This window comes from Globicephala melas, chromosome 4, assembly GCF_963455315.2.
Source record: "Globicephala melas chromosome 4, mGloMel1.2, whole genome shotgun sequence".
Classification (NCBI taxonomy): domain Eukaryota; kingdom Metazoa; phylum Chordata; class Mammalia; order Artiodactyla; family Delphinidae; genus Globicephala; species Globicephala melas.
Genome location: NC_083317.1, coordinates 130,218,346 through 130,233,313, shown reverse-complemented (window position 1 = coordinate 130,233,313; position 14,968 = coordinate 130,218,346). Strand labels below are relative to the sequence as shown.

The following is a 14,968-nucleotide window of genomic DNA, read 5'->3' as shown; positions in this document are numbered from 1 at the left end:
CCTCCACACTGTCTCCTAGAGACGTCCTCAGCACCTTGCCTCTTCAGAGTCCAGGAAAAGGAGGAGACTCTGGGATTTTACCTGCCTCCCTATTAAAACCAGGTTTTGTTTGAAGACCTACATTTTCCACCAACACCTGACCAAATTATGCCTTCTCCAGAGGTGGCGAACTTCTGGAAGCTTTTCATGGACACCTTGTCTTAACCAACACACTAGTCCTGGTACTCAAGTAAGAGGAAGCATGGAGAGTCACAGGGCAGGTGGAGGTTCATGTCGTCAGAGGAAGCAGCACACAGTGTCACCGGGAGACGAGGAGGGCCTGAATTACGGCAAAGGCTGCTCAAAGGAACGCTCACGGCGTTGGACGGTTCCCAATAGGGAACACGGCAGAATGGACCAGATTTCCTCACTGAAGGGGATGCTGGGGTTACTAGTGGCCACCATGAGTTTGACTTAGGGGATGGGGATGCATTTGTTGGGGGCCCAGGAGGAGGTGGAGGTAATCTAGGGGAGAGAAGTGACTTTGGTTCAGTATCTTTTGACTCAGGGATGCGGGTGGGATATTCCAAGAGACGGCATCCCAGCTGCCGCCTGACTTTTAGTTTTCTTTAGTTCTGCTCACTAAATCAGAGATCCTGTCAGGGGCTGTTTCTTCTCCTTTGGTCCCTCAGGCAAGAGAGGAGCCAGCAGCGCAGTCTGCTGGGGGCCGCAGGGCAGGCTCTTAACCCAGCAGGGCCCTTCAGATGTTCCGTCACTGACAATCCCAGGCCTACCGCCTGCCAGCATCTGTTCACGGAGACACAGCATCACAAACTCTCTGGACTGGAAGGGATTTTAGAGGTCATCCACTGCAGCCTCGGGGCTGACATTTTCAAACTGGTCTAAGAATTTGAGAGTCCCCCCTACTATTATGCGGAAAGTGTGTCTTCTGACTTTCCCTTATCATGCTGTTAAAGATCACCCGTGGGCCTCCTTCGTAAGGAGAAGCGTGCTGGGGCTTGTGTTTGTGGGTCTAGCAGTGAGGGGCGTGACAAGGCCAGATTTGGGAACACGAATTCTTTTTGTCCTTCACACGACAGCTATGAGAATGGTCTCCATGGTTACGGCAGCTTCTTAGAGGTGTCTAGATTTTCATTTTCTATATTTCCCTAAATGTCTAATTTATGAATAATCTGTTTCGATAACCTGCTGGAAAGTTTCTGCAAGTATACGTATATCAAGGAATATATATTTATATATATTCACAACGACAACAAAAAGTAGGCTGATAGGCATTTTTGGAACATTTTTTTTTCTCCCACTAAAAACAGAAATTAGGATCGAATTAAAAAATTTCAAGTTAAACAAGATTCAATGAAACGAACACTGCCTTTATGTTCTTCAAAGGCACGTGTGCCGGAGAGGGGCTGGAGCTAACCTAATTATGTTTGCTTTAATGTGAAATAGCTATTTGCCTGACATTCTATTTGCATCTCACCATCACATTCAAATATCTGGGACATTGATTTTTTTTTTCCTAGCGTTCCCTTTGAACATCAAAGTGTTTTTTCCTGTTCTTTACCCCCCTTGTGAGAACAGTGATAAGCATGGATCGATAATTACATTGTTGGATAAAAATGAATATAAATTTTATTGAAAAACAACACGAGCAACAATGTGGGGGAAAGCATACTCAACAGCCAGTGGCCCACACAACTCAATGCACACGTTATGAAAACTAATCACCTCTTCAGAGCTCCAACTGTTCATCCAAATGAAAAGAAATGATCGACCTCAGATAAACTGACTGGGGACACAGATGCCGACAACCTCTGAATGCTTAGCCGACAGCAAAGGATGCGACCATACCATTCTGGTCCCCTGTTTGCTGTGGGTGATCGAGCGTATTTCAAGAATTAAACTGGTTTGGAAAGAACCTAGTCCTTCCGGTTAGTGTGGCATCAAAGACCCCAGACCACTGGGAAAACTTTTCTATTTTTCCCGTCCTTTAAGAAGAGGATTTCACAAACTTTCTTGGCAACTTGTCCCTCCTGCTTAACAACAGGAAATACTTTATGTCTAGCCTAAATCTTTCATGCTTCAGTTAATCTATTTATTTCCTTTTAATCTCAGCAGGCTGTGAGGGGTTCGCCCTGGTGGGACAATGTAACATATGGGGAACACACAATGATCACAATCAGATTGAAAACGGAGTCCAGCTGTGCTGGTGGCGCTTCCGAAACAAGCTGAAAAGAAGTTAATTGCGGTTGTGTTTGTAGCCCATTTGCCCCATCCTACTCCCCCCACCCTCCACGATCCTCCATGCCCTTCTGGGGACTTGCAGCAAAAGCTCTCTGAGTTCGATCAGTTCCAATCCTTCACTGGCGCAGGAATGAGTGTGGTCAAACTGTTCCATCCACTCCTACGGGAAGGGATTTCCGGCCAAAATACTCCCCAATCCTATTACATTCACGTCGTCTCACCATGCCAGGAAGGGCCCCAGTCTCGCCTCACAACTTGTGCGTGGCAACGACGTGCTCCATGTATACACGAGGAAGCGCTGAGAAGCCACTAGAAAGCACTCAGTGAATTTAACATAAACATCTCAGCTGCATTTTTCAAATTCTGTGTAAAAACCCCGGTGATAGATTCAGCCTCAAGGGGATTTGCAGCGCCCGCAGCTCCGCACATCGGGCACCAGGGGGCGCCCGTGCCATTCCGCTGGCCGCTGGAACGCCTCGACCGGGAAACAAAGATAGGGATTTGAATAAAAGACTTCGAAATGCAACCCCGAATTCTACCCTGAGCAGCGTGCGTGTAAAAATTCATGAAGATTGGATTTCATTTCATGTATTTTTACTTTAGTGGGAAGAAATGCACGTGTCGTCTGACTGTGCCTACAGCTGTCTTTACAAGGGGCGGGGGCGCCTGTTGAAATGAGCAGGGAGGGCCGCTGATGCTCCCCAGCGCTTTGAGAGGCTGGGCCTCCGTCGCCGTCTAGGGACAGTTCTTATTTTTCTGGGTGGCATCCTTTGTGTGCTCTAGAATGTATAGATTAATTGTATTGTTTTGTAAAGGATGCATGCTGTTCCCGGCAGGACTAGCAGCCAGCTCTGGGTCCAGGGAGTGACATGAGTCATAGAAGGCACTTATTATTTTGATGAAACACAGCACATTTCTTTCAGCCCATAAAATCAAAGGGGTGAGAAAAGGCTGTTTTCAGGGTGTAGAAACTCCCCTTGTTTCCCTGTTGTGGTGCACAACGGTTCTGCGTCTGCGGCCTTTGTGCATTTTCCAGACATGAGTGACACGGTGCTGAATGCCTGGGTGGCAGAGCCTATCAGAGGACGGCTGGACACAGGCCAGGGCAGCTTGGCCCTCCATGGTGTACTGCCCTTGAGTTCCAGGGCCCCCCGCCTGGTGGAGGATGGGCACCCCGTAGTGACACGTCTCTGGACCGGGCCCATACTGGGTGACAGTGGGGGTTTTCGGGGCAGAGATCCTAGGGGGATGATGGACTGAAGTGTTAGGAGTCTGGAACTTGAAACAGGCCTGGGCAAGAGAGGCTGCTGCCACCCACCCTGAGCTCTGGGATGGCAAGGGCAGGGCCCCTTGGTTTCCTCTGTAACCCCAGCATGAAAGGTCAACCGACGCCGTACCTGGTGCTTATTAAGTGCTCCACGAACATTTGTTGAATATACAAACGTGAGGATGAAGGCTCAGGAGGCTGTGAGGATCCCTGGGGACCCTGGCTGTAGCTGAGTCCGGGCATGTGGAGCGACAGTGTGCGGAGGAGAGTGCTGGGCAGTGCTGGCTCTCAGGGGCTGAGGCACTGATAGGCAGGGGCTGCAGAGCTGGAGAAGCCAGGAGGGCAGGCGGAACCACCTCCAGTGTCTCCATGTGCTGGGATGGTGCTGCAGTGGCCACACAGGGCCTCTTGGGGCCTCTCCATCCTTCCCTTCCTGCTGCCCTTGCTGGAGCCAGCCTTTCTGCTGTTGCCATGGCAACGTTGGCCCGAGGTGTTGCTAAGGGCCGGCTGGGCAGCGATGCTTCTCAGGCCTGAGCAAGTAAGGGGCTCTGGACTGTCCCTACGGAAGGCGGGCCCTGGGGGGTCTCTCTTGTCTGAGAAAGGGAGGAGGGAGCATAGGATAGCGTTCAGCACAGAAACTGCTCCCAAGACAGGTTGAGGTCCCCCCAGGTGTGGCTTTGGTGGTAGGGATCTTGGGGCTGGCAGGGCCCTGTTATCGTGGGGGCCCCTTGGCACTGCGGCAATCTCACTACTTCACCCAAAGTCTTTATTTAGGGTTATCTCCAGGGCTCCCCAAGGGCCCAGCAGCCTCCTGGGGCCTCCTGTGAAGGGTGTGGTGGGGGGGCCTGAGAGGGCCTGGAGGGGCCGAGTGAATTGCTCTTAGACAGAGTGGACTGAATTACTCCCTCTGAGAGCAGAGTCGGAGGTCTTACATCCTTAGACTCAGGTGGCAGGGCTGCCATGTATCCCTGCACCTCCTGGCCCCTACCCAGGACACCAAGAGCGGGCACCGGCTGCTCTTGGCCTTGGAGTCTCCCATAACTTTTCTGTTGCCACATTCCCAGCACACACAGGGATTGTGGAGGCCCTCAGCCCCTAGTCAGCTGGGGGGCAGTTAGTTTCCTCTCCACACCTTCCTTCTCGGACCCTGGAACAACAAGTGGCATCGGGAATGCGGAAGGTGGTCAGGTCTGGGAAAAAGATGACAGTCCAGCCTCCCCTGGGGTCCAGGAGTTGGTGAGAAACACTGTGATGCTCCTTGAAAGGGGCTCTAGGATTCAGGATGACTCAGCCTCGTAGAGTACGCCCTCTTCTCTCTCCCCATCATGGGAAAAGCTTTCGGCCCGGGCAGCATCCCTGCTTTCCCACACCAGCCAGATAACAACGACAGCATCAGCACGAGAAGGGGGCGTCTGGGCAGTGGTGTACAGTTTACAATACTTTAGATTTACATAGCACCTTTGTCTTCTAAAGGGCCTTTGCCTCTGTCCCCTCGGCCACCAGAACACAAACGTCACAGCTCCCGCGGCAGAGCAGCGAGACTGAGGCAGAGGCCTAGAAGGGATTCCATGCAGACTCAGGGGTGTCTGGGGCTCTCTGCACTGCCCAGAGCAGGGGTGGCGGGGCCCCAGCACTCACTGGGCGTTCACCTTGTATTTCAGGATGTAGGAGTAGAAGTTGTGGTTGGCATTCTCCAGCACCATGACGTAGACCTCCTGGCAGCCGGCTGTGTTGCAGCTGCCCTCCCAGTAGCCCTCGCGGTTCAGGGTCAGGGGCCATGTGTCCTGCCCCTTCACCAGGGCTTTGGCGACACCGTGCAGCTTCAGTTTGAACGGGACGTTGTGGTTGGCGGGCAGCACGCCCGACAGGGGCTCCAGTAGCTCATTGTCCTGCCCCCAGTTGCCGAAGCTCTCGGGGAACACGGGCCACTTCACCTTGCTGTTGGTGCAGCACAGGAGGTAATTGAAGACGAAGACATAGTTGCCCGGTTCCTGCCTCTTCTTGACGAAGATCTTGAGCGCGAACTTGCCGGCGTGGGGCAACTGGACTTTCAGCTCTGTCCGCTTCTCCCGCTGCAGCTGGAAGATGTAGCGCCGCTGTGTCTCCTCGGTGACGGGGCCATCGTCCCCGTGCAGTGATGCCAGGACGCTGATGCCCTCCTCCACGCCGAAGCTGACGGAGCAGCGCCCGTCGCTGGTGTAGATGACGGGCTCGGGGTGGGACGGCTTCGTGATGCCCATCTGCTCCGAGAACCAGCTGGGCCCCACGGGCTGGTGCAGCTCCGCGGGCAGCCGGACGTCGATGTCTGCGTAGTGGCACTTGAGTGTGTACTCCAGCACCGAGCTGTAGATCTCCGAGTTGCCCTTGGCGAAGATCTGCAGCTTGTGGGTGCCCACGGTCGGAGGGTACACGTCCAGCTTCATCCCGTTCTTCCTGAGGCTCAGCAGTCCATGCTCCTGCTTGCCGTTGAGCATGAACATGAACAGCGTCGGGGCGCAGCTCTCGATGGTGACTGTGACCTTCCCGTTCACTGTGGGGAGAGAGCCGGGGTCAGGTGAGAGGGGTCTGGCCTGTGCAGATGTGCTGGTAAATGTTTAACAACGGCATCTCTGGGGGGAAAGCGCTGACATATAGCGTCTGCCCATTTCCATGGTGTAAATACCTTCACCACGATAGTGTTTTTTTTTTTTTTTTTGCAGTACGCGGGCCTCTCACTGTTGTGGCCTCTCCCGTTGCAGAGCACAGGCTCCGGACGCCCAGGCTCAGCGGCCATGGCTCACGGGCCCAGTCGCTCCGCGGCATGTGGGATCTTCCCGGACCGGGGCAGGAACCCATGTCCCCTGCAACGGCAGGCGGACTCTCAACCACTGCGCCACCAGGGAAGCCCAACCACGATAGTTTTAAGTCACCAGTGTGATCTCACTGAACATGATATAAGCCAGAAGCAGCACACCTCTGGAAGGGCTCCCCTACCCCCTCTAGGTGGCTCTCTTTGAGAGCTGCAAGCTGGGTGGGAGGGTGTCTCAAGAAAAAAATCTGCCCCCAGCTGTATGTGCTCGCCTTGCCCATTTGATTCGTATCAGATGAGTGTTACACAGAGCCTTAACCTGATTCTAGGGCAGGGGAGAGGGCCGAGGGACAAGGAGGGCCCAAGACCCTGGTTGGAGAGCCTCCAACTCTCAAGTCTTGCTTTCACACTGCTCCCTCCAGCATCTGGGCGTTACCTTATCACAGCTGTCATGTCAACACATCACCTTAAAAACGGGTTGGAATGGCTTCCCTCCTGGAGGCTGTGCTCAAGGGGCAGGGCTGCTTCCTTGCGTGTCCCCCACTCTCCCTGAGCCCCCCCTGCCACCCCAGGCCACATGTCTCTAATGGGGTCAGTGAGTGCAAGGGAGGGTCTTCTGCACCCACCTTCCCCGCTCCTTGCCTCTCCCCTTGCCCTCCAGTGCTGTCTTCCTCTGTCCTGGTCATTGCTGTCGGGGAGAGGGGCCGAGTTCTCCGGTTATTGCAGCCCACCAGCACACCCCTACCTGGCCCTCCCTGCTTCGCAGGGCCACAGGGAGGGGGAGGGCTTCTCTGAGAGCCTTGCCTTCCTCTCAGAAGCTGATCTCCTGCTCCTCCCAGCTACCTCCCCGGTCCCGTGCGTGGATGAGCACAAAGGAAGGAGACAGACTAGCGTCTGATCCATGCTCCCTAGTAGCCTTTCCCCAATCAGGGGTCCAGTGCTCTTGCTGGGTAGGCAGAAAGCCATGCCCAGGCTCTAGGACAAGTGTCCCTGAGACTTCCTGTCTAATCAGCCACAAGGTCCCCGACTCCAGGGTGCTCAGCGACTGCATTCAGTGCTACCTCCTCCATCTGGAAGACTTGCCCTGCCTTCCCAGGTACTGCCAACTCCTCACCTACCTTACTCTCCCAAACACCTGCCCACGGCAGTCCCCCTCCACCCAGTCAGCTCTCTGAAGTCTGGCCTCCGTTCCCATTCTCCAAGATGATGAGCTGCGCCACTGGCCATGCCCTCCTGGAAGTCCTCTCCTCGCCTTGCATCCACCACCTTCTCCAGCCTGGCCCTCTCTCCACCCTCTGACCACCACCTGATCCCTTCCCTTTCCCATACACTAATTGTGGCATTCTTTGTGCTTATGTGCTATGTTCTTTGTCTACACTCTTTCTCCACTGCCACCAGCCACCATGGGACCTGGTGACCTCCAAAGGAAAGTGACCAAGAACAGCAAACTTGTTATCAACCTCTCTCGGTTGAATCCCTTCTCTCCCCTCACTTCCTAATCTAAAGCCAGCTCAGAGGGGAGAAGCTGTCTCAGCCCTCAGCTGCTCATGGACCCTGTCCTGCTCCATCCTGCACCACAGTTGGTTGTGTGGTCCCCGTGCAATTCACCTTTGATGCATGGAGTACTCCCAGCATCTCCACATGGCAGCCCGAGGGCTCCTGAAAATATCCACTCGGTCACTCTGGGGCTCACTTCACCATCAAACCAGAGGCCTGTCCCCTCCTGCCTTGCCTGAGTCAGGACCGTCTTCGGGCCCGCACGGTATTCCCTCACATCCTCCCGGGGGACACCCCTTCACGTCCCAGGGCCCTCACACATGCTCTTCCCCATACCGTTGTCCCCCAAACCTGGATAAGACCTCAGTGTAACGTTCTGACTGCAAAGAAAGCTTTCCTGATGTCCTGGGGTGAGGCTGAGCTGCCTGGAAGCCTCTCTCCTGGCTCTGCATCTCCTCCAGGGAACTTAGCACTGTACTAATGAATTGGTTATGGGTAACGTCCGTCTGTCCTCCCTGAGGGTGCCACAGGGAAGGGTCCACCTGCCTCCTTTCCTGCCATGTCCCAGGCCTGGCCGGGGCGCCTGGCCCAGGGCGTTCTTGGCAAAGGTAAGTTGACTGGCTGGGAAGACTTGAAATCAAGGATTGGAGACACCTGGGGACCAAGCTGGAGCCTGTGACCACCTCTTCCTCTCACCCCTCCTTTGCCTCCTCTCACTCTCTCCTCCCTGCCTTTTGCCCACCTCAGTTTTCCTCTCAGCTTTCTTCCCATCCCCAATCTTAAGAAAACTAGCTCCAGCAAAGAAATGTTCTATAAATATGCTTCATGAATATGCAATCACATTTTAGGTTTACTATATATTAAGAAACCCAGTGTTTACATTTCTCTGTCTCTTGAAAAGGCAAAGTCCTTGGGGGCACTGTTTTGACGCTGGTGTGACCTGGCCCATTCCTCCCTGTGGCCCCGTGGCCCATGACAGCTGGAGCAGGGCCCCATCTGACATACGTGTAGGAGCCGCACTCCTGAGACGGCAGCTTCACGACGTTGTCTTAGCAGCGGGAGCTGCCAGGTATTTGTAGTGTTAGAAAAAGTATTCCCAAGCTCAGCAGCCTAGTTAAGGAGACTGTTGTGAGGTAGAAGGGACAAGTCAGCTGGGACTCATGTGGGTGCCCCTATATTCCTGAGTGTGGGGTGGGGGTCCCCCGAAGACCCTCCCACAGAGCCCGCTGTGCTCATACCAGGTGAGCTCAGGCCTTCTCTCCTGGGAGCACACAGGGCCCTGGGGGCAGAGATGGGGCCCGTAGGCAGTCCTTGGAGGAAGTGTGGGGGTGCACTGATCCTGCTGGGCTGAGCCCTGACTGTGGCTCGGGCACCCCTGGGCCCAGCCCCCCCATAGGCTTTGTAGTTCCCAAACACACACAGCTGGCTGCCCGTGGCCCCTGAGGGGAGGTGGGGAACAAAGGTCACTCCAGGCCAGCCTTGGGGACAGCTCGGCCGGGGGTCCTGCACGCCCAGCCCTGGGGAAGTCGGCTGAAGAGGCTGGTCCTGCCTTTAGGAGGGAAGGAAACAGGGCAGCGGGCAGAGCCGGCCGGCATCCAGGCGGCGAGGGGAGCTCTGAGAGGCCAGGCAGCTCCCCTGGAGCCCGGCCGTCGTCTGGGGTGCTTGAGCTCAGACCTTGGAGGCCTTGCTGTGTCCTTCCTGGAGCACGTCCTTCCATGTCCCGTGATGCTTGCTCTCCTCCAGCTCCCAGCACCCAGCTCGGTGGCTACCTCCCTACTACAGCCCCCAGCGCTCTGTCCTGGGACATGCCCGCCGCTTGCCCACTAGCTGCTTAAGCCACTGACACACAGACCCTGGCTCAGCCGGGTCAACACACGTTCTCTGCCAGGAGTTTAGGAGCATCTGTCGGGCACCTGAGCTGGGAGGCAGGTGTAGCCAGGTCTGAGGCAGTCCTTTCCCTGCTGTGTGAGCTGAGAGAGACTCCCCCAGCTCGGGCCCACCAGCCCTGGTGCCCCGACCCCAGGCTGAGAACGCGGCCCTCAGGCCAGGGAAACCTCGGACCCCCTACGCATCCCTGTCTTGGTTTATGCTGGTGGGAGGGGCTTCTGTCCCCGCAAATGTGACCTGAGGCTGCGTCATGCCCTGATGGCCTGACGGCCCGGGCTGCCTCTGTCTCCCCTGCACAGCCCCCATATACAGCGTCCAGTGAGCTGGGCCCTGGCAGGGCAGCCCCACGGGCCCGGGTTACCTGTTTTGATGACAGAGGTCTGCGGGTGGGCGCTCAGCATCCCCTTGTTGTAGAACTCACTCTTGTGATACATGTTATTCTCAAACTGCCTCAGAGATTGAGGAGGCTTGAGCAGCTGCCAGTTCTTGTTGTCCGGGAAATGGTCCTCGATGAACAGTGCAGGGTGGGTGAGGAAGTAGAATTCATTGTAGCTGGAGGAGGAAAGCAGGTCAGTAGTCATGTGGGGGGAGCAGGCCCCAGCTGTGCAGAGGCGCAGGGGGTCCCACAGGGGGACTTTGGGGCCTTCTTTGGGCTAACGTATCCTGGGGGGGTCCAAGCCACTACCCAGTGGGAAGAGGCACCATTTCCGACCCTAACGTGGGCGCTGCAGATGCCCCCTCAGTGGCCGCTTCCATGAATAGGAGGTGAGACAGGATCTGAGGCCCCTTTTAAGAGAAGGCCACCACCCAGGAGGGGCTGTGACCAGGCGGGGAATGGGCTGCCCCTGCTCTCAAAGCCAAAGAGATTTGAAGGGAGCAAAGCCGTGACCCGCAGACCAGGTGCCAGTGGAGTGGAGGGAGGGCAGGGAGGGAAAGCCTGGTGCACCGGCTCCGTCCACATGGTGACCTGATGGGAGTAGCTGTGCAGGTGGGAGGCCCTGATGTGGTCCCTGGGGCTGCCTAGACACGGCTCTCTGGTCAGTGATGCAGATCAGGAGAAGAACGGGGGACTCATCCGACATGGGCGAGCCTTCAGTGAGCAGCGCCCAGAGCTGAGGCAGCAAAGCAGGGGTGTGAGTGAACACGTCCTGCATGTACGGGCTCCGTGCACGCACTTGTAGCGGCCCCGCGTGCAGGACCACCAGGATTTTAGCTGCACAAATGGGGCCGTGCTCTCATTTCTCTGGATGAAAAGGCATCTGAGCTGCTGACGGCCATCAAGATCCAGCACGAATGTCAGGGCCTTAGCTTAAGGCTGGAGCCTCAGCAGACAGGTGCGCTCCAGCCCCCGCTGTGGCCACCGGGAACCTGCACACCCCAGCACCCCGTCCCGCACACCAGACCCCCCTTCTCAGAGGTGGGATTCAGCTGCATTCAGCCCAGAGAGCAGGAGGAGGAAGCCCGGTGTCTGCGAGAAGCAGTAGGAGACAACTCTGGCAACTGTAACACGGTCAGTGGCCAAAGGCCTGAGGGGAACCTACAGACACTTAGAGAAGCTTCTCAGCCCGGCCTTGCCTTGCACTTGGCCTGTGGGCAAACACTGTGCTTTTGTTACTTGGGTGGAGGGAGCGCTGGGGAGACAGAGGGGGGATTTAGACAGTGGAGAGTGAAGTGACAGGAAGGCCTGGGCCCTTATCTTGGCCTGGAGCTAGCTCACTCCCTCCACCAGAGGAAGGGTGGGAGCGGCCAGCAGCACACGGAGGAGGCCCCCCAGCCCTCCTTCCCCTTCCATCCAGCCTTCTCCACCTGCTGCCTCCTCCATCTCCACCCACCAGGCACCCCGCAGAACCGAGATACTTACAGGAAGGTGAATTTGGAGGTGGTAGAATCCACCAGGCCGCTGCCCCAGGTGCTGTCCACCAGGTGCCATCTCCCCTCCAGGAACACGGCGTTCCAGGCGTGGTCAAACTCCCCGGAGAAGCTCTGCCCCGGCTGGTAGCCAAAGCCCTTGGAGTAGCCAGGCACCGTCATGCACTGCACGCCAGCGATCCTGGGGCGGGACAGGGCTCTGAGAGGCGGCTCCTGCTGGGGCTGCGTCCAGCACAAGTCTGTCTGTCTGTGGCCCCAAGCCTTAGGTGCATTTGCTGTCCGGAAGTCCCTCCGGGCCTCTCCTCTTCCCTGACTCTCGCCCAGTCACACACACACAGAGTTTTGTCTGCAGAGCCGGAGGACAGGGGGACACAGGGCTGGCTGGTCCCTCTGGCACAGCCTGGCTGCGGTCCCCGCTGTCTGCTCCCCCTCCAGCCTCTACAGAGCACTTGGGAATGTCTCTCCCCAGAGCCTGCCTGAGGGCTCCGCCGGCAGCCGCAGGAGGACAGTGGTGCAATGGTGAGGGGCGCTTGGCGGACACGGAAACCAGGGGCATGCCAATGCTCTCGACTCGATTCACGTGGCTGCGGAGTTGGGTTGAGGTGCCACGGGTGGGGCGTCAGGCAGGGTGCTGCACGCGAGGGTTAGGGAGAAAGCTGAGCTCACCTCCACCGCCACGTCCTGCCCGCGGACACCTGTGCGGGGACCCCTGGGGCAGGCCAGCTGGGGTCCCCATCTTGACCTGGGGAGGACTGGCCCACTGCCAGGGCCACCACGGTGCATTAAGGCCATTTGCCGACTGATCGCCCTGGCCACGGTTTCAGAGTCCCCTGTAGCTGTTACTTCGGGAGTGGAAATGCTGAGCGGTCAGCTCGAGCTTTTATCAAGACCCCCTTGACAGTGTGTTCCCTCACTGCTCACAACCAAGCTGGCCTGGACGGTGGGGCGATGGGCGCTGGTCACCTCTGGGGACCAAATGGCAAGCTCTAATCTGGGCACTTGCAGCTGGAACACTGAGGCCCAGACCTGGGATGTGGGCAGCACCGCACGGCCACGGCAAGCACCCCGAGAGTCTTGCCATGGCCAGCTGGTCCTCTCCTTCAGCAGCCCTGCCCCCACATGGCAGCTCTTCTGGTGCAGGGGACCCCTAGTGCCAGCCCTTCTGGGGCCTCTGTGTGAGCTAGAACAAGGTGCTCCTTCTTCAGGACACTTTCCTTTCACTGTGGAAGGTTGGTGTAATCAACGCCCAAACCCGTGATATCCAGGATGTTCGTGATGGCCCATCGGATGGGGCTCAGCACGAGCTGCCCGCTGACTCTGCCCTCCCCTTGCACGAACCGGGGCTGTGCTCCGGGTGTAGGCCCGGCCTGAATCAGGGAAGCGGCCTCGGGCAGCTGGGGTCCCTCCGGGAGCAGGTCTGCAGTCTCAGTTGCTCTGAACAAGAGGCCATGGAGCCTCAGGCTAATGGGGTGAAATGGCCATGCACACAGGATAGGAATGGGGAAATTTTCCGTATAAAAACGACCATTTAATTAACAATTAGTAGAATATTGGATTAAATACGACTTATCTCTATTTACATATCATTTGTTGAAAGACCTAGTGAGGCAAAATATGGAGCCTGCAAATTACCAGATTCCACCTTGCCATGGGGGCCGCTCACGTGCCCACGCGGCCTGAGCTCCCCTCTCCTGCCGGGGGGCAAGCCTGCTCTGCTGAGGCTCCTTATGGGCTGGGAAGTTTTGCAGCCCCCCACCCTTCTGCCTGCCAAAAGGACGTCCAGGCCTCCCAGGCTGCCTAAGAAATCCCATGGGAACAGACCAGCCGGGCCCGTGGGGAGGATTTCGGGACCCCTTGGGGGGCGGGAGCAGAGAACGAGAGAAACCAGATTCCCGTGGATGTCAGGATTCTGCTGGTAAAAGCCAACACGGACTCCCTGGAGCAGAAGGGCCGCCCAGAGGCTCGAGGCCTGGGAGGGGTGGGCCCAGGACCCCAGGGGAGGGAAGTGCAGCAGCATGCCTGGAGAGCCCCCTCCTCACTTAGCTGCAATGGGATGAGGCCCAGGGGGTTCTCAGCCTGTGTGATCTGAGTGAGTTTATAGTCTTAGAAGAAACAGCCAGCAGAGGGGAGAGGCAAGGGTCCCATGCCAGGCCAGAGGGCTGGGACTGAGGTACGTGGGAGGCATGGGGGCGCCTTCCATAGGAGGTAGGTCTCCCTATACTCAGAGAGTGGACGAGGAGAAGGAATGTTGTGAAAAACATTTAACGAGGTAGGAGATGTTCCTGACACGCTGTTAACTGACAAGAGCCTATAAACCCCTGCCATCAGCACAAGGGGTGTGTGTGTGTGTGTGTGCACGCGTGCGTGCGCGCACGCATGGAAAACAAGAGATGGGGGAGGGCAGAGTGAGAGAGACAGTCCAAAAGTCATCTGGTCTCTTAGTGATGGGATTATGGGTGATTTTAATTTTCTTCTTTAAGCTTCTCTTTAATTTTAAAATTTTCAATAACGATTATGCGTTACTTTTCGAATTGGAAAAGAATCCATAAATACTACTTGAAAACGACACTTTTAGTGAGTTATTTTCCTTTCTTGCCCAGAACGTCGGTGCATATGAATTTCTAGGATGACGTGGAGGAGTGTGGAGTACTGGGACACCAGCGTTTACACAAGGGGCTGCTTTGCAGGAAGGGAGGGGAGCTGCGGGCCTTGGGAGGGTGGCTGCTCAGCTCTGAGCGAAGTCAAGGGGGGGAAGGAGAGGTGCTGAGCGCCCTTGCGGCCTCCAGATGCTGTGAGAAAGATGGGGCTGGGGCTGATGTGGGCAGATAGATGGCTGACTCGAGCTCTGCCGGAGTGTCCTCCTGGGAGAAGCCGTGTCCCCGGGCAGAGGTATCCTCCCACCACGGGTGTGAAGTGGAGGTCAGAGTTGAGCACCAACTAGGGGAATAAGAGTGAACACCCCGCCCCAAGCCTGGAAAGGGCCTGAGGGGGGAGAAGCGAGTGGCCAGCTGTCCTCCCAGAGGGCTGGGGGCGGGGGCGGGCTGGAGGCGGCGGTGACTTGGCTGAGCCGGGAGGGTGGGGCTCACCCCAGTGTGACCTTGCCAGGCTCACTGTGGGCAACACAGAAGGTTGGCATTAAATGATCTCTAGGGGTTGATTCTCTTCTGACAGGCTGAGGAGAAGCTGGGAGGGCCGTGGGGAATGCCTAGGGCAGAGTAAAGATGAAAAAACCCCCTCAGCTGTAAGCTTCTGCCATGCTTGACTATGACATGAGGACGTTTTATTACCTGGCAGCCATGTGCTAGATGAATTGGACAAAGAAGTCATAATGTAAAGCATTATTGTTAATAATCCATAACTCTCATGCGAGGGTGTGGACCTAGTAATTCTAGCTGCTGGTTGCTAGACAGATGACCCAC

General features: G+C 56.5%; 1 protein-coding gene across 2 annotated transcripts in view; it reads right to left on the bottom strand.

Annotated features, from left to right (window-relative positions):
• Window positions 1–1,616: 1,616 nt before the first annotated feature.
• Window positions 1,617–14,968, bottom strand: part of KY (kyphoscoliosis peptidase) — a 49,549-nt gene continuing 36,197 nt past the window's right edge. For both annotated transcript variants that reach the window (XM_030873534.2, XM_060298588.1), the window contains 3 exons: window positions 11,542–11,730; window positions 10,042–10,232; window positions 1,617–6,038 (listed from right to left, as the gene is read on the bottom strand). In XM_030873534.2, the coding sequence (XP_030729394.1) occupies window positions 5,143–6,038; window positions 10,042–10,232; window positions 11,542–11,730 (1,276 nt within the window). In that variant the 3' untranslated portion in view covers window positions 1,617–5,142. The remainder of the gene's footprint in view (window positions 6,039–10,041; window positions 10,233–11,541; window positions 11,731–14,968) is intronic.